Here is a 20,576-nt window from a genome sequence, read left to right as displayed (position 1 = left end):
TAGTATACATTTATTTATGAATAAAAGTGACTATTTGTATTAAATTTGAGTTAACCTTGTATAAAGTCAAGCACAAAGTCACTTTAAGGTTTTCGTAGAACTTGACAAAGCTAACAGAAATGTATTTGACTAATGACCGGACAGACGGAAGAAATTCAACAATTTAAATGTAATAAAAAAAACAAAGGAGCATTTCATTAAATAAAACTAAATAGAGGATGCACGCGTCGTGGATACGAAAGTTAATTGTAATTTTGTGTAATGAATTCTTTAAATGCACATTTTTATTCTTAAGATTTGCATCATGAATGTCTATCAATTAAATTAATAGTGACCGATTTTTTTCTTAAACATTCTTCTATACTACTATTATAAAGAGGAAAGATTTGGATGTTTGTACATATTGAAATAACTCAAAAACTAATGGACCGATTTTAAAAATTCTTTCACTGTTAAAAAGCTTATTAGTGAGTCACATGGGCTGTTTTTTCATTTTTTTTTATTTCACGGGAACGAAGTCGCGAACAGAGCAAAAAGGTAATTCGCACTATATTTTCTCGTCTATCTACGCCAAAAAATAATTAACATAGGAACTGCAAAAAGCAATTTTTAAGGAAGAAATATACTTTCCTTACCGGACTAAGTCTACAGTTTGGGAAAACCACTGGAAAAAATTCTCATTCTGCATAGTTTGACGCATGAATTTGCGCAAAACTCACTAATAAAATTTTACTACTTTTTATAACTTTATTACTTTTTTTTAATGACCACAGGCAACGACTAGTGAAGTTATTAAGCAGAGAAATCAATCCTAAAGAAGGCTCAATGGTTATTTTCAATATAATGGCACAAAAAAATCAAAAACACCGAATATTTCCTTTCTTTCCACGGATCAGAGATTTTGAGAGATGATATTTAAAGAACAGTAGCTTACCCTCATTTTTCCATGCTAACATTTCTCAACCTAAGCGTGCGTTGCTGTCACTGATGCTAAGAAAATGGCGACAATCGTAACCTACATCTATATGTTTATAGTAATTTTAGATCAACGCATGAGATTAATAAGAAAATAGTCCTTTATGGTACAGTAAATAGCTGATTTTAAAATGTAATTTGTAACAATCGAAGAGAAAAAAAGAGAAAATGGATGTGTATCGTAAAAGATTTTGAAATAAAACTATTTTAACGGAGACATTATGTAATGACAAAATATGTACAGAAACAGACTATAAAAAAGTGAAGACGTCGTTCTAATTTTAAATAACTTAATTTCTTCTTCTTTTCTAATGGCTTGACTCTAAAAACGTGTAAAAACTCCTTGAACAATGGACGAAATACCGATCGTTTAAAAATAGAAAACAGGTCTTTATTTTCATCAACAATTTATTAATGACACAAACATGCTGGCCAAAAGTGTAATGTTAGCAAACCACATATATGGGTTTTTAGTATCAGAAAATCTTAATTAAAATCTCGAAGTAATAATAAATGTGACAACATCCTGCTAGTGCTAAGTGGCCTATGTTGAAAGGGTTACCAGTATAACTAGTCAGCTATTAAACATGTTGGGTTAGTCTGTGAGATTAACATATTTAAGCCAGTCACATCTGAACGCAAATCCGTACATGGAGATGTCGCGAGGCAAGTGGCCATACGATACTTGTGTAGAATGCTAATAAAAAGCTTGTTGATACCAAGATTACTTCAGTAGTGAAATAAATTCACTTAAATGACCATACTAATGTAAAAGATTTGACCTGTATTTAGGTAAATAAATTCCGTTTCTTGTAATCAGAACGATCTGGATTTTTTTTTAATTAAGCTCATTTTAATCATATGAATCTGAAGACAGCTGTTTTTAAAATAATGTTGATACGTTTGAAGATAATGATAATATTATATGATGTAAAGATCTTGATTAAAGGAGAAACATGCAAAAGAATGAACCTATTCTAAAGTTTGGAAAATATTGGCTTAATTTACAAGTGGCAAAATCTAATTGGAAATCCGACATTTCTGCCTACGTCTACGTTACGAGCATAGTCTGATCAATATCTATATCTGTAAACTAATATCTATAAACTCACATTAAGATCTCTTTTGAGAATTTCAATATAAAAATATAAATTGGTCGGTGTATGCCACTTTACAAAAATTATCCCACACTTTCGTATTGCAAAACGCGGGCATTTCAAAAGCTTTCAATTTGTTTAACGAGTTATTCAAACTCGATTAATACATTAAGAGGATCGTTAAACATTACAAATATAATTTCAATTTTATATGCCACCTTAAAAATTTTCAATAATTAAAAAAATCCTTTTCATTTCTTTTAAAGCATTAAAAATTGATAAACGAATTGGGTCACCCAATGTATGTAAATTGTTTCCAATTATTAATTGTTACATTAAAATTGAAAGCAGGTAGTTAAAGGCAGTCTTAATATATTTATCTTGACTTTGGAAATAAGGTATAATTTCTTTTTTTTTTAAATCTTGGTAAAAGTCTCGAAATATTTACTACAAATTGATGAAAGAGTCTTAAGGCGGGTTTAACGTTGGCTTTTAGTGTGAACATTGCTAGATAGAGGTCGTGGCGGGAATACATAAACGAAAAGGCTTCGAAGGAGCGCGTAGCCGGCGCAACATTCTTTCGAGTCTATACTTATCTCTTCGCGCAAACGGTTCTTTAGATCGTCAAGATCACAAAGCTTGCAAATTAGTTTCAGACTTTGAACTAGAAATCTTGATAGAATTCTTTTGAACTTTACACTCATAACGCTTTTATAGCTGTAGGTATATTTTCGTACTGTTTTTAATGTATTTTATTTGCACTTGATGTCCATATTTTTTGCTACGCAACAAATTTTAGTGGTTTTGCAAATCAAATGAGTTAAATAAAAAAAATAGGTGGTAATTTTTGTTATTAGCTAGCTAGCTTCCGCCAACTAATCTGTCCGCGTGGAATTAAAAGAAACAAAAGTAAGTATGTGTGCTTTCAGATAAACTCTAACAAACCATCTATCCAAACTTTTGCAATTATAATATTAGTAAGATTATAAAATACCGAAATAAACAGATTGCATTAGTGGGCATCGTTTTAAAATAACCTCTCACCGCTTCCGGATCGGACATTCCAAGCGCGCTGGGACGCCGCCGGCTGCCGCGCCACAGCACCGACTCAATACTTTATACTGATTTATTTCTCTTTCACATATAATTACTTAAATCCATACAATCGTTATATCAATCTTAGCTCACGCCGCTCAAATTAATAACAATATATCATAGCTTTATGTAAGCCATTACAATTCCGACACTATCTAACTCACAGCGGTTTTCAATATCTAAACACAACATCATATCGCCAACCCTTTTGTTCTCTTTGAGAAAATTAAAGCAACAGTATTTTTATTAAAAGACAATGCATTTTCATGAAAATAAAATCAGATTCTAGTTAATAAAGTGGTTTTAATGTAGCCTCATTCAGAAGTATTGAATTAGTGGACTCTCGTAACAGTAAACAAAAAATAATAATGACATCTGAAACTGTTCTGCGAAATTTTAAAAATAGATAGGAGGAAAATAAAGACAAGTTGAAGACAGTTGTATTAAATATTTATCATTCAACATAAACGACGAACATTACTCTATCGAAGCTTTAGAAGGCGACATGCGATTTGTATGCGAACAGAAGCGCAATAGTATCGCACAAACACGATGTTATTTTAATTTCAAATAAAGCAAAACTTCGATTAATATTAACTTAGGTAAAGACACAGAAATGAGCTAAAGGCTCAATAAAGCTCTACTTAAAACAGCCTTTAGATAATTATCAGCATACTAAAACTTCACAAGTGTAACTAAATGCAGATATTATAATTTCTGAAATTTTGACTTTTTCAGTTAAGTTTCAACCTGTGGGCATAAAAATACTTACACATGTTACAGCAGTAAAAGCCCACGTTTAAAGCTTATACAAAGGCTTTATTCTAAAGGTTGACCAGTGATACATTTAAGTATTAAGAATCATAAACAATGATGACCGATGAAAGGGCGTGGGTGGTACGTGGGCAGACCCAGCTACCTGTTCAACTTCGGATTGCATCATAAAGCTCAGCATATCTGTCTCTATTTATTCACCGGTTAACATAACTTTGTGTTATTTAATAGATAGTCGTTAACTTTATAAATCAATGGCACGCATCTGAGTAGACTTTCTTATTAAATCTGTTACAATTATAATAGAAAACACTCGCTTAAGTAAGTTATAGCAACGGAAAGAAACTAAATTTTTCTGGTCTCTTAAATGTTGTTGCGATTTTAATATAAGGTAACTATTGCACTGTTGCTTGAAATTTAAATTTAGGATTCCCTTAAATTATCTTAGTTTATGATAAAGTAGCTTACGTCCGCGACTCCGTCCGCGCGGCATTAAAAAAAATAGTAAGTAGCCTATGTGTTCTTCCAGACTATCCTCTATATCTGTACCAAATTTCATCGAAATCCGAAAATTAAGGCTACAAACTCTAACAAACATCCATCCATCTAAACTTACGCAATTTACTTCAATCATTCTTCATACTAATGTTGTAAACATTTGTATTGAAGTAAATTTCCTGTATACTAAAATTGTTTAACCATATTTAATTCGCCAGATTTAATAGTTGAAATGCAGACAACCGACAGACATAAAATTGTACAAGATTTCGTATAATCGTATATAAAAACTGTACACAGCGGAAGTTCAGAGCTGTACGGTGCTCGCCCTACTAAAGTAACTGCAGTAAGTTGTAGGAAACTGGCACGCCGGATATCTGTCTACGGATAATGTATTTCACCATCGATAAAGTTAGCATTAAAATATGAATGCTATATAAACACTTCAGCAGTGATTCTGTTGTAAAAAAAATCAAGCTGTCTTGATACCTGAATTTCCGTATTCGACATCTTGATATGTTAATAAGGGTACAAAAATTTTCCGAACGCTTCGAAACGTGAACTCTAGAAAACAATGCGAGGCGAGAGAGATCCATGCACGTGGAGGGCCATTAGCATTGAATGGCGGCGCGGCATGGCGCGTGCGAGACCGCGTATCATTGCAGCGAACTACGATCTACCCATCGAGCCCTCCATCTAAATCAATCCCGGCACCGTATTGTTCTCATCTCTACGCCGTTTAAACTTAATGACCATATTTAACACGCTCTACGCTCTCGAATCTATAGATTCAATACAATAGGAAGTACGTTTATCTGTTTAAAACCTTTATACAAATAATTGGGAAAGTTAATTCCAGCGTAAATCTTGTGATGTTATTAAATATTGGTTGGTAATATTTAATGTAAAAAGGGAACTTTTTCTCGTTGCAAAAATAAACTGTTTTTTTTTCTCAAGAAGCTTGCAACAAGATATTCTAAAAATACAATTCAATAATACTTCGTAGACGATGTTGACATTTAGATATGAAACATACATAACCGTGTATAGTGCACTTGCCTAACAAGGAAGTGATGCAAGCATAGATTTAAGTATTAAAAGTGTGTATTTGTTAAGACTTACCGGTAGCTCTAGGTAGTCGGCGATAGAATACTTTGCAGCTCCTCTGCGGATATCAGCGAGCGCCGCAAAGTGGTCATCTCGCCGCGCCTTACGCCGCAGCAGCGCGCGGGCGTGCGGGTACGCCGCCAGGTACTCGCCGTACACGTCCACCAGCTCGCCCATGAACAGCTGTCTCAGCAATATCGCACTCTCGCTGACCTCGCCCACCGTCGGCGGCGGCGGAAGATCGCGACTCTTCAAAATTGGACTGCACTTCGGAGCGAAAGTGCTGATGCCACTTGTAGATTCGCACGACGTATACGTCGTTGAGTCACTGGATCCGCATTTTGAAAACGGAAAGGCGGACGAGGCACCACTCTTGTCGCTGCTTGCGGAACTTTGGCGCGTTGCGATCGACTTCTCGTCGTAGTCAGGGTATTGCGGCTCCGATTGACTCTCAGTGGACGGCGACGACTCTACAGCGGCCGCGCTCATATACGACGTGTTCTTAATACAGTCGTACAGATCCTCTATAGATTCGTATGGCGTCATGCTTCCGCAGGACTCAGCGTCGTCGCGAAGTCTCTCGTAGATTTCGTCGTGTCGCCGTCGGTTCGCCGTTGGAGTGATCGCAGATTCAGAGCGGCTCCGTTTCACGCTCGGAATTTGATCGTATCCATAATCTGAAGGATTGAGAAAATCCCACCTTACGTTGGCCCACACGTTTTCGGAAGCATCGGCCGATATCCGATGATCGACGCAGCACTGTCGACTATTTCGCAGCGACACACTTTCGATTTCGTTCTCTACAACCGAACCGTCCACATCGGGATCATTAGTATCCACTGGAATGTCTACAAATATTTTTCGAAGACTGACACCTATAGAGGAGACGCTCGAACAATTATCTGTGTCGTCTAATTTTCGGTTGACGTCGCTTTGCCCTGTGTATTCTGAACTTGTGATTACGGAAGAATTGTCGACGTCTTTCCTGGTAAGAACACCTTCATTTATAAGTTCCGTTAACAAACTTTTGCTATCATCTTCTTCCGTGACATCTTCGTTCTCCACTAAAGTGTCAGTATCTTCTTTGTGGCTCTCATTAATCAGCAATCCGGAATCGATGTACTTTCTCATTCGTTCAGTGAGAGCCTCGCTCGCTTCCGACACGGATTCCAAATAATAGAACAGCAAATGATATTCCTCCCGCGTGATGACTGCCGCCCTCAATAGCGGCTTGCCGTACAACTCCAATGCTGAGAACAATGTTGAGGCTGCAACAAAAGAGAAATTATATATTATTATATCACATTATATAGTGTCATGACTTCACCGAAGTAATGACATGTTTCGAAAATAATTGTATACGTTCATCTGTATCTCGTAGTGGTATAATAAATTGGCACAATAGATGGAGCCGCGTGGGCGCTGGAAAGGTCAAATCGAATGTCAAATTATTCACCTTGTATTAAAACATATTACATAAGAGCATCGACCAAGACCGTTTTTAATTATGTACCTCAACATTTGAAAACCAGTACATAGATTCACATCGTTGTCTTCAATTCTCTACTCTATATATCTATTGACGCAGAAAGCGCATTAATTTAAAAATAAAAACCAAAAATATTAACCACATCGCTTTACAATTTATTTCGATAAATCAATCCCGCACCACTAACGAACCTCGAGCCATTACGTTTATTGAACTAGAGCTGTATAAGGCAAACGGTGAGTACGCAACCAAATTAAATCCTATACACGTACAAATAGTTTATTAAATGATGTTTCAGCTTCGATAACGAACGTTACTTCTTATATGGATAGTTGGAGAGTGATTAGTATTCTACGTTCTTGTATGTTGCAAAACCAATAATCGTCAAGCGCCACTGAAGTTAATGGGATTCTAAAATTGATTTATCTTGTAGAGAAATGTCTAGATAATTTAGACTAAAGTTATGTTTATACTATACAAGCTTACACCCGCGGCTCCGTCCGCGTGGAACTAATAAAAAACAAACGTTAGTAGCCTATGTGTTCTTCCAGATTATCCTCTACATCTGTACCAAATTACACCGAAATCCATTCAGCCGTTTAGGCTACAAACTCTAACAAACATCCTCCATCCATCCATCCATTCATCCATCTATCTACCCTTCCATCCATCTAAACTTTCGCATTTATAATATTAAGTAAGAAGTAAGATGTAAGCTTTCGTATTCTCAAAACCACCATGACGCACCCTTAAATTAGAAGTAAACTATGAACGTAAAGGAAATAATTCCCCTTGGATTTTTTTGTAACTTTGGTACATAACTATTTTGAAGATTTTGTATCAGAGTTCGTGATCTGGCAGGACATTTATTTAGTATCCAATTCCCAATGTAAGTCACGGTTGGTGGGTTCGGTTTGCATACTACGGGCTATTTCTGCGAAAGATTACCGACACAATAGCGTGCGTACACGTTTCATTATTGCCAAAGCGCTTTCTACAAACATCGTACGCTATCGGAATATTGAGCGTCTGCATTCAAGATACGATTGACAAGGAGGAAAGTCTGTCGTTTTCTCAACTCTACGTTACCTGATTATACATTTTCATGTGCATATTCGATATATGCTAATGTTGAAACTATTATTAATCGAATATGCATGTTTTTTCGTGAATAGAAACTATGGAATGATTGATAGAAGCTATCATGTAGATTAAACTATAAATAAAAGACGATCGTAGACGCATTGCTCTTAGAAATTAAATACTTCATGTTTTCGATGACAAATTGATAGGTATTAATTTAATTGTAGGCTCTATACTTTATAGAAACTCTACATTGTACAGTTTAGTTACTCACCGTACATCTTCTCCCAAGCAAGGAACGTCTCCAGATCCTTGCCGTCCCATATCGGGGGTTCATTCTCTACCACAATGACTTCACCTTCTAGAGAGAGTGCGGACGCTCTCGGGTCTACCGGTGCTTTGGAACCCCCGAGGAACAGCAACACCGCTGGAGGTCCAGAGAGAGCTGATGGTGGAGGTAAAGGTGCGGTCAGGGCTAAGGTTTGCGGCGTCGATAGAGGCCCTGATGGTAAACCAGCGATCACAGCACCGGCCTCTTGTATAGGCTCCGATACCACTTCAGCTACCGTACTGGTGCCCCATACCATCACCTGGAATAAAATAAAATTTGTAAACCACGCGTCAAAAAAATCGACTGATAATAACAGTCCGAGATAAAAGATCACAGTCGAATTTGCATAATAGAATAATCATAATTATTTAACATAAAATGTAGGTAGGTATAGATTTACAATCGTTCCTATGATGATAGTAAAAAAAAGTCAATTGCAAAGAAAGTAAACTTTTAAAACAATAGTGACAGAATTTCAAAACAAACGAATTAAGAAGTGGCGTCTGTTGACTGAGACGTTGGGAATGTTTTCTCGGAATTACCAACCGTTACAATACTTTAGCCACCTCGTACACTAGTAAAGATAGACAAACTAATTCGACCCGGTGTGCATAAGTAAAATTAAACTACATAAGAAACGCCTTACTTTCAATGACTAAAAACTACCACAAGATCGTTGTCAGCCTGTAACAGCTGTGTGTGTTATTTTCTATGTCTTGGTAGGTTTTTTGACAAAAGCAACGAGTTAACTCACCGGGCCAGATAAATTAGTCGCACTATACACTCTATCACGTGTAAATGTGCGCCGGACAAGTGTATGGAACTTGTTTGAGCGATAACTCTGGAGTGAACAATGAGATAATTAGAAGCTCACAGTTTTAAGATGTAAGCAACAATATTGAGTTTTGGTTTAACATTACGATAAATTTAATTACAACTTTTTTTACAATATCTTTACCATGTTGAAATACATATAATAAAATTGGAGTGTCTGTTTGAAATATCAAAAGAAAAATTCCAGATTTCGGAAAGATGATGTATGTATTTGCGTTGCTGATAATGGAAATCGCATTTAAAATTTTTGTCTGTCTGTCCGCAAGCCGCATTTGTTCCGGGTAATCTCTGTAACAGCCGGGCTATTTTACACCGGACTTTCACTGAAGGGTAGCTGACATAGACGGGTATATTATAGGCTAAGTTTTATATAATAAGTGGATGAAGTCGCAGGCTACAGCTAGTCTTGAGTAAACCCGGATCAATATTAATCAACTCTAACACGAACAAAGCACACAAACTAAATACATTATAGTTCAAACTGAATCAATACATAACACAATAATACTGATATAAAAACAAATAAATGCAAGTCTCGAAGGCCTTGACTCGGGTTCACGGAGGTTTTACAGGCCCTCGTGACGTCATACCCAAGATATGCGAACGCGCGGTATCTCCCCTCCCCCAACACCCCCCATCGCCCAAAACCTCCCGCAGGATATTTCTGATACATCTTCAACGAGAAAAAAAAAACAACTCTCGGTGCATAAAAAACTCAATTTTAGACGGCCGACCCGTTTTGTAAGACTGCATGTCGCGGCAAACTCGATCGATTTTTAATAACCATGGATTATAAAAGATAAATCGAGAGATAAAGCTTGTTTTTTATTTAAGTATGTCCAGAATTCTTATAATATCAGAACAGAAGCCAAACTCTAAAAATTAAGTAATTCGTACTTGTAATTTGTCAATGATAACTTAGTCCTATATTTAATTCAGGATATATTAATATCAGCGTGTGCTGATGAGCCCAACGTAATGTTTTTTTGCGAATATACCGCGATATAAAGAAATAAACGTGACTTAAACGAAACGCGTTTCTGTAGAGGCCGAAAGGAATCGAATAAAAGTCATTGGACCTCTATGGAGCTTTGTGTCCACTTTATTAATTTTCTATAAGTATGATTTTGCGTAGGTTTTACAACGAAGTGTCTTAAAATGGCACATCGTCCGGTTTATCTATGCTAATATTAAAAGGAAAGATTTGTATTTTTGTATGTACTGATGTAACTCAAAAACTACTTGGCCGATTTCAAAAATTCTTTCGCCATTAACCATCAATATTTTTTAATTTCATACCGACAAAGTCGCAAGTAATAGCTAGTTAAAATTAAAGTCACATTTGGTTCGTTGATTTAAAAATATTATAAAATTTTAGATGTTTCTGACCAATTCTAGAACAGGTATTTCTTTAATTCTTTTTGAATATTACTAACAACAAAAATAAACAAGTTACAACAAGTAAAGCAAAAAGATTTGTTCGGATCTTGTATTAGGAAAAACCATGCATAAATTAAAACTGCGAAAGACAAAACACAAGTGTATGACTCATTGGTATATAACACTAGAACACCAAAACAACAAATAAATAAAACAAAACAAATCTCAAGATTCACGTAACCGGTACAGATAAAAAAGGACCATAATAAACTTTAGACCCTCCTTAAAAAACGAATGATTGACAGTTCTAAGAAGTTTGAATTCTTTTTCATAGTGTCAAATTACTTTGCTGTCCTTATGTGACCATTTTAAAAGATTATCTGATAATTGCTTTATATTGAGGATAGGTTAAGTAATGTACAGAAATATTCTACTAATAGTGACATCATTAACTCTACCTGAATATTCTCGAACTTTGATTCTGAAGGTTTACAAAACGATATAAAAGAAAGAATAGTTAATACTCTATCTAGTGTTACAAATTAAACATTAATTCAATGAAGAGTAAAGACTTGGTGAGATGTAATATGTCAATGACCTTACGCTTTTTATGATCGTCACGATATTAGTTTCATAGTTAACAAATACGTTAATTTTTTTAAGCCTTACATTAGTCATTCTTAATAAAAAAATGCAAACTTAAAAATGAAGTAAAGACAATAAACTCGAAGAACAATCGCTTTAGAAATTTCTATTACTCCCAATAAGACCAATTTTCAGTTTTACACTGCAATAAATTGCCTAAAGGCTGCAAATATTCAAAGTTCGAAGTAGATTATTAGATCAAATTTTTTGCCCGATGATCGAAAGGGAAAAAAGCCAATCAAAAAATAATGCGTTTCAAATGCAATGAAAGTACGCAAAAACTTATTAGTATAGCTAACTTGGTAACACTGTTATGTACAAAAAATAGAGAAACTGTTCTTCGAACGGAAAGTACACAATCAAATTTTGAGGTAAAAGTTTTTTAAGAAAAAGTGCGATTTTAGAATTAATATAAAAATGTTATTTTTAATTTTATGAAAAGGTTATCGAATCCAGTATCTTATATGATCAGTAAATTGATCAGTCGATCGATCATCGAAATCATATGAATAGGAAATTTCCAATACCACATCCATCATAAAGTCTAAAAAGATTTAAAAACCCATGAATGTTTTTCGAAATCATTGCAACTATCGCCATCTATACGTAAGCCATTTAAACTTTTTGAAGCGCCATCTAACGAGAACTCTTAAATATCTTAGTGTGATACAAAAGTGCCTGCTATTAGTATGATTACCATTGTTGCCGACAGATGGCAGCATAGCATTCAAACTTTTATTCTTTATTTTAAAGTTTTCTGTGTTTATTGTTTCGAAAATTACTGTTTCTAGAATACAGTTAAACATTTACATTTTAAAATGAGATTGTCGTAAATAAACAATAATTTTTTTAACTCCTAAAAAGTGTACTGAGTTGAATTAAGCCAAGACGGAATATGAAAAAATGTAAACATAGACGGTGGAATATTTCAACATGAGACTTGTAAGAAAATATTTGCAACCGGGAATAAACTGGTTTCAAGATGCTTCGATATTATTGTATTTTCATGGAAGTCTAGACAACTTTTAAGTAACGCTTTTTTTTTAAATTAATCATTTACCACGACTACCTTTACATAACACTCATGATTGTTTTAATATGTTATTTTGCTCTAAATTTCTTTAGGACAATCTTTATATCTACTAAAAAGAATTCACATGAGACGGCTTAAGAGTTTTTATGTACTTTTAGATATGAATAAAAATATTACAGATACGCATTTTTAAAATTTAATATACTCGTGAAGCGTTAAAATACATGAAGCGTAAAACAGCCTTCATACTGGTATTGAGATTCGATATTCTGAACAAGGTCTTTTCAAGGAAAAGGATATGCTACGTGTATCGCATAATCTTATAAAAAAGTATCATTAATTAAAGCAAGCTCAGTAAACTCATATTTCGCATGTTACAAACCTACTACAGTATCATTTGACACAAAAGTATTATCTGACACTAAACACTAACGCAGTTAAGGTTTTACACATTGGATGTTGATACTTTCTTGGAATGTGCGTAGGATGGCAGAAAAGGTATATGCTATAAAAATCTAAAACGTAATTAAAATACCAGCTGTTCGCGTGCGGATTCACCCGCTGGAAATTGTAAAAACTTTATTTTATTGTTTACATTTGTCAAATTATCAATAACAATGTCAAAATGATATGACACGACATGACAAACCTTAGCAATCTTTCTTGATGTTGGCAGCAACTTATCGTCTCTTTCCCACATTAGGGTTTTTATCCAAAATATTTACTCCCTAAGTTTAATGACGTGAAAATATATAGCCTAAAGCGTGACGTAAGTGTAAGGCTTTTCATTAAAGATAGAATTATTCAAAAATATGCTGTAATTGCTGACATCTTAGGCAACAAAGAAGTACGTGTTTACGCTTTATTGTAATAGTACAGAAGTATATACGAGTATATAGATTTCACTAAGACACCATTGGGATTGTTCAAAATATTTCACGTTAGCTTTTTTCTAATCTTCGGAGTTGCAAAGGTTTCTATTGCATATAATAATTTCCATCCATTCACTAAGAAATTATAGATACATTCCACTTAATTTACATTCCATATCTTAGTTAATTAATGAATACAATGTTAGCATGTGTGTAACAAATTTTGCAGCAATAAAATCCTTAGCGCCAACGAGCGAAAAATTGTTGGACAAACTCGCCAGATGTTTGACGAATGTTAGACACACTGCATGTTTATTTGTATTTCAACTTTCTTCTTTATAATGTCGACTTCACTTGTTTTTGCAAACACTCAAGCCAATAGTTATAGGCATTGATAACGATGTGATTGTTATTCGATAACAAAATCAACTATAACTTAATTAGGTTAATTTTAGAACGGCGGTAAACAATATTGCACAATGTTTAAGTCAACACATCTAAAGGTGAAAACGTAATTTCATATTAAACTTTTATCGACCATTCCAAAGGATTTAACAATTCATGAAAAATTGCTACAGTAAAATTTTGCAAACAGGATGAGACATGCTACTTAATTAAACATTTGATATGAAAAATGGAGGCAAAAAGAAAGAATTTAAACGACGACAGAAATGTACATTTCATTAGGGTTACACAACACGAAAATACGGTGAAAAGAGGACACGGCTTGCGCTGAGTGAGGAAACGAGTGAAACGACCGATTTTTTATGTTTACAGCATATTGCGAATACGAAAAACACGATAACTACAGCTTAGTAATCTTACTAATATTATAAATGCGAAGTTTAGATGGATGGATGTTTGTTTGTTAGAGTTTGTAGCCTAAACGGCTGAACGGATTTCTATGAAATTTGCCATATATGTAGAGGATAGTCTGGAAGAACGCAAAAGATATTTTCTTTTGTTTTTTTTTTTAATTCCACGCGGACGGAGTCGCGGACGATAGCTATACTTTTATATTTTACATGAATTACATATAAACATGTTGATAATTTTTTCTGTTCCGCTTTTTGTTTTTTCCTTTATCTTCGACATTTCCTACTACTTTTAATTTAAGAATATTCAAAGTAAAATATGTTGAAAAAATATGCTAACACGACTGATGTAGGCATGTGTTGTCTGGACAATCCGGTTTAATTACGTCGCGTTAACGCCCATTTTAAAGTACAAAGACGAGAAATGAAAATGACGAAAAACGTTTTTATTTTGTAAAAAATTGCAATAATTTTATAAATGATTTTCGCTGCCGAAAAAAATGAATTGATTGTTACAACTTTTTTAAAGAGGATGTGAAGGTTGAACATATTTTTGTATAGTTTGCATTGCGAGCTATTGATTCCGTTTATGTTAAATACCGTATGTTATATGAAAATGGAAACATATGTTTAGTCTGTGGGCAGATCGCCGACTGACACACTTTCAAACGATGTTATAATTACTTACATTTAGCATTAATACGATATTCAAGTTTCCTCAAACATCTTACATTTATAAACATTTAATTAATACCAGTTTTCACTTTTACAACACGATATACGATAGCGAATTATCAAATCAAAAACCTGATTAAGATAAAAATAATTTTTAAAAGTATCAAGAGTAATCGTATTTATCTATACTAATATTATAAAGAGGAAAAATTTGTATGTTTGTATGTATTGAAAAGACTCAAAACTAATGAGCCGATTTGAAAAATCTCTCACCATTAGAAAGCTGCATTAAAAACATAGCCTATGTTACTCACTGAGTATCATAGGATATGTTTTTTATTTTTTTTTACGGGCGGGCGAATTCGCGAGCAACAGCTAGTTAAAATTAAAGAAACAAGTTGTTCCGGCTTTTATTGATTCGACTAAACAAGACGGTACATAATTGCTTTTCCAGTTATCGGGTCAACTGTTATCACTGATATATAATTTTATACAAATCAGTATCGAATAAAATCGACCACATCTTTATACTAGTATTATACGATTCATACTTTACAGCTACTCGTGGTTAGATTCATGCATTATACTTTCAAATGTTCATATACTTGTTAAACGATTCTACGAGTATTGCGGTAAGTTGTATCCAGAATATACATTTTTTTACGTTCAGCGGATACCTAAAATTGCTGTTTAAATAAGCATCTTATGTGGAATTGCGAGCCTCTATAAAGTTTGCATGACACTATACTATGTTTGTAATGTAAATATTGATATATCGGTCTCATGCAAGGTGCATGTTGGATTAAATAAATACAAACAGTCGGCGAATGCGGCCTGTCACTGGAGCTCCGTGACTCCTCGTGTTGCTACTGTTTGTTGTTTGAGTTAACAGAGCATGCCGACCCAAACAGGACTACACGTGTACTTACCAACGTAGAGATACTAGGAATCACGCATAACAAGGAATAGTAACTAAGTAAAATGTGTACTAACATCTTATATTCTCTCACAAAACAAGGTATGATTAATTTAAACAGCGTAAGCAATGAACTCTACAATACTTAACCGATATTCTGGCGCACCGGTAACAGGGGACAATTTCATTATACAATACAAACATATCGAATTTATGCTACGGAAGGTTACAATAGAAAGGACAGTTTATTCAAAATAAGTTTAAACCAATATTCATTGGATAAAAATCACGGAAATCAAGTCCCCAAAGGTTGATCGCTTCATAGACGGTGGAAAATTGTATCCGACCTTTGTCACAGTCACTTTCTACGGCCTCAATCATTGCCAGAATGTCACAATACAAAACGTTCTGCTCTTATTACGATAAGTCTTGAAGGAAAAATTTACATGCTTTAGAAAACAACATACAAAAGCTACCCATATTACTCTCAGAGGATAAGGCAGCAAAGAATGTTTATGCAGTTCAACCTTTCTAACATTCTAGCTTTTGCCCGCGACTCCGTCCGGGTCAGTTAAGCAAAAAAGTAGCCTATGTGTTCTTCCAGACTTTGATCTACATATATGGCGTTCATCGAGGTCCGCTCAGCTGTTTAGGCAGTAATTTCTAACAAACATCTATCTATCTAAACTTTCGCATTTATAATATTAGTAAGAATTAGGATTACATCTCCAGTAAATAGTTTAATTACGTAAAGAGCTATAAAATGTTTGACATAGTTGAGTTATTATCAAATTACACAAGCTACAAGAAGGACGGATGACAAATACTTTGTTCCTTAGACATAGTACTAGGAAACCAGAAACCATGATTCATCCAAGCGTAACAATTACGCGATCGAGTTCATATAGGTCCTATAAACATATGTAATTAATGTTTTATGTATTGTGATTGCCAAGTTTATACTTTTAGTATTATGGAGAAATATATGATTTTTTTAAACTAGTTGTTTAGTCAGTCTTCGATCGTAAATCTCTACTCACATATTGGAAAAAATTCAATAAAAAGTTTTTAGTATGGTATCTGAGTTTTATTATTACGACTCTGGAAGGTTCCGAATTGTTAATATTTATCGACGATCGCATATAATTTAAATGGAAAATATTCAAAGTTTCTGAAAAATTCTAACTTAACTCTATCCAGATATCCGGATGATTGTTAAAAAAGTACAATCACCCAAGTCAATATTCAAGACATGTACACAATACATATTCATTGACTTCTTGAATGAATCAGACCGGCGTATCATCAACCTCAACGACCTTCGAAATTATCAATTACCATACTAACGGAACTGCATTGCTTTTTATAAACAAGGAAAAAACAGACAGGCAGACAGCGATACTCGTAAATGTGTGTTTTTATTTATTTTAGCTTGCTTACCAATAGATCGTAACTAACTGTGAAAAGTTTTAAAAAGACATTTTTTATATCATAAGGTCAAACGAGCATACGACCATATGAATCCAGTGACAGCTGCCAGACATTCGCAATAGCAGATGCGTTGCCTACACTTATTGACAGAGGGGGAGACGCACATAAAGAGGATATTTTCCATTCTATGCGACTCCTCTACAGTCAAATCCACTTTCCCTTCCATCCTTTCCTTATAAGAAAATAGTGGAAAAGGAAAGGGACTAAAATTAGGTCTCGGCACCACACTTATCAGACGAAACGCGGAATTGCACCCACTTCACGCCTGTCTTCTGTGTAGTCGTCGTATTACAATGAGCGAGCTCTACAGTGAAGATGTTAAAGCGAGCTCTAACACTGTTAAATCTTACTATAATCATTAAATTTACATAGTAATCAATATAATGTATGTTTAGTACATTTTTTTATGTCACTTATAATGTAAGTCATTGAACCAGGCTGTATGCAAACGCCATATAGTCAGACAATCATCATAATCCAACGGAATCGTTGACATTCTTGTTTACATTGATGTAAGTTCCGAGATCAATATATATCTACAGTTAACTTAGTTTCAGAGAAATGCACGTCGGAAAGACGAGCCACTTGCTGAATTTAATACCGAAGGTAGATCACCGCGCCGATATACACTTTAATGATGATCGATATTACTCAAAAAGTCTCAAAATCGTACATTAAAAGCAAAATTAAGGTCACTTTGATAGTATATAATATTTAAAAAATATTATATCACTCTACATTTTTCCAATACGTTTAAAATAATAAGTTACGTAATGTATGTAAAATATATCTTACTTTTTAATAAAAAAAATACATATACACGCTAATGTTATAAAAAGGAAAGATTTGTATTTTTTGATTTTTGTATGTATTTGATTTACTCAAAAACTACTGCGCCAATTTTAAAAATTCCTTCACCATTAAAAAGGTAATTTATCTGTGAGTAACATAGGATATTTTTTATTTCACGCGGACGAAGTCGCTGGCGAAAACTAGTATGAAATAATTGCAATCCCTAAGGATATGATTAGTTATGGTTCAAATAATGAAAATGACTAGGTAGTCATTAAAGTACAGTCATCAAAGTAGGTACTTTCACTAGCAAAGCAGTGTTCCGTGTTAGAAAGTGAACGCTAAATCTTTTTTCAAGATGTCATATGGAAATCGCATTATTAATTCGATAAAGTTAACATTATTAGCACTTAATGAGCCAAGTATCTAAACAATGGAAGACCTATTTTATTCACGCGACCCCTTTTTTAAGGCCAGTGTACGACGTCAATTCATTTGATGGAACAATGGCTTATTATTTAAAACATTGCATTAATTAATAAATTTAAATTATAATCTAAGTTTGATCAAACAATGTAACTATTAATTTGTTACAATTACTGCCCGGAGTACTCATTTCTCGGACTATTACTACTGTTACACTAAGAAACATCAATAAGGATCCTGAGTCAGTCTAATCTTTAAAACTCTAAATTCTATGGTTAATGGTTTTAAAAAAGTGGTCTCTTGTCTCTTGGTCTCTTTGAAACAATCTCGTGTCTTGATAATGAATAGTTTATGTTGCGAGTAAAATTCCTCGCAATAGATAAGGTATACTATAATTAATAATTAATTAATAAAATAATTATAGATCGCTTGCATTCCGATGAAATTATTATTGAACGATTCTAACGTTAATTTACACAGATTAAACCTAGTTTTAATTTTATAAATGATACAACGAGCCATATAACAGTGGTAGTGCCCGCTTTAACATCTTAGCACGAATGGGCCGGCACGCCCGGTGTAATACCACGACCACACAGAAGACAGGCGTGAAATGGAAGCAATTCCGTGTTTCGTCTGATGTGAGTGTGGTGCCGGAGGCCTAATTTAAGTCCCTTTCCCTTTACCACCCTTTTCTTATAAAGAGAGGTTGGGAAGAGGAAGTGGATTTGACGGTGGAGGAGATGCATAGGAAGGGGAAATATCCTCTTTATGTGCGTCTCCTCCTCCGTCGGATAAGGGTAGGCAACGCATCTGCAATTGCGGATGTCTATGGGCAGCGGTCGCTTCGCCATTTTGGCGATTTCAGGTGGCCGCTTGCTCGTTTGCCACCTTATGTTATAAAAAAAAATGAAATCTGAAAAATCATCATCATTAAAAAAATCTTTCCAAAACACTTCGAGTTGTAAGTTATATACCCAAAGGAAATTTACCGTTTTTTTTTATTTACCATTTAGTTCCCATCAACAACTACAAAATCAGAAATTAAGAGGCAGTAGATAACAATGTTTTTTTATATTGCAGTGATCATTGGTCCGGCATCCAATGTTTGTCACAACATTCCACCACCAAAAAGTATACATATATGTATCACAAAAAGCAAACTGGCAGTAAAAGTTTGTTTTTAAATCTATATTAGTTAATATTATAAAGAGGAAAGATTTGTATTTTTAGATTTTTATGTATTCGATTCACGTAAAAACTACTGGGCCGATTTCAAAAATTCTTTCACCATTAGTAAGGTAATTAATCTGTGAGTAACATAACTGTATCCTTTATTATTTATTTTTTATTAGTTTCACGCGGGCGAAGTAGCGAGCAACAGCTAGTATATCATAAACAGCAAACTAGCAGTAAAAGTTTGTTTTTTAAATATTGAATATGCGTAATGCTAATGACCCGCGTATAGTTTCGCACGCCGCTTTCGTTCTCGCCATAATATTCTAACCTCATTCGCTCTGCAATTCCTACTGCCATTGTAAATATGCAATCACTATGTGAACGGAATTATTTGTAAACGGATACACATTATTTTTAACAAAAAGATTTCAGATAAATAAAATAATTACGGTTGTCCAAACAAGAATTTTGGAAACTCCTCAATTCGTCTGTATATTTTGACTTGTTTTTTTACATTTCCTTCGGAAGTTAGGTAGTAAGTTTTAATTTAACTAAGTAAATGTTGTCAAATGTTTTATTCATCTTTCATTATTTTATCAAAATTGGTCAGCAACGAATTCTTACTTTAAATAAAATTATTAATTAGATTTAAAAAAAAAAATATTTTGAATGTGTATATATTTTAGAAACTTCAAAAGTATATTTAACGCGTAGTTTTAAATAATTTTGGTATTGATTTCAAATGTCCCTACAACGCCCTTTTTAATTTACAAGTTGCAATAATGATTACAATACTTGTATCATTTAGGAAGTTACGTCACAGGAAACTGTGATTTTTCTGGGATTTACCAGATTATGCCATAACCTACTGTCATGTTGTGTTATATCCGTTGAATTAAAGATAATAACATACTATTAATGTTATAAAGTATTATGATTCAAATAACTTTAATACAATGTTTTCATAATCTACAATTATCATCTGTACTATTATAATAAAGCGTAAATACACACTATTTTGTTGGCAGAGATGTCAGCAATTACAGCATATTTTTGAATAATTCTATTT

General features: G+C 34.0%; 1 protein-coding gene across 1 annotated transcript in view; it reads right to left on the bottom strand.

Annotated features, from left to right (window-relative positions):
* Positions 1-20,576, bottom strand: part of LOC106110735 — a 114,265-nt gene that overhangs the window by 66,109 nt on the left and 27,580 nt on the right. The window contains exons 2-3 of the mRNA XM_013292632.1: positions 8,393-8,708; positions 5,562-6,814 (exon numbers count right to left, since the gene is read on the bottom strand). Coding sequence (XP_013148086.1) covers positions 5,562-6,814; positions 8,393-8,708 — 1,569 coding nt within the window. The remainder of the gene's footprint in view (positions 1-5,561; positions 6,815-8,392; positions 8,709-20,576) is intronic.

Source organism: Papilio polytes, unplaced genomic scaffold (genome assembly GCF_000836215.1).
Source record: "Papilio polytes unplaced genomic scaffold, Ppol_1.0 DF824191.1, whole genome shotgun sequence".
NCBI lineage: Eukaryota > Metazoa > Arthropoda > Insecta > Lepidoptera > Papilionidae > Papilio > Papilio polytes.
This window is presented reverse-complemented; position numbering and strand designations above follow the sequence as displayed.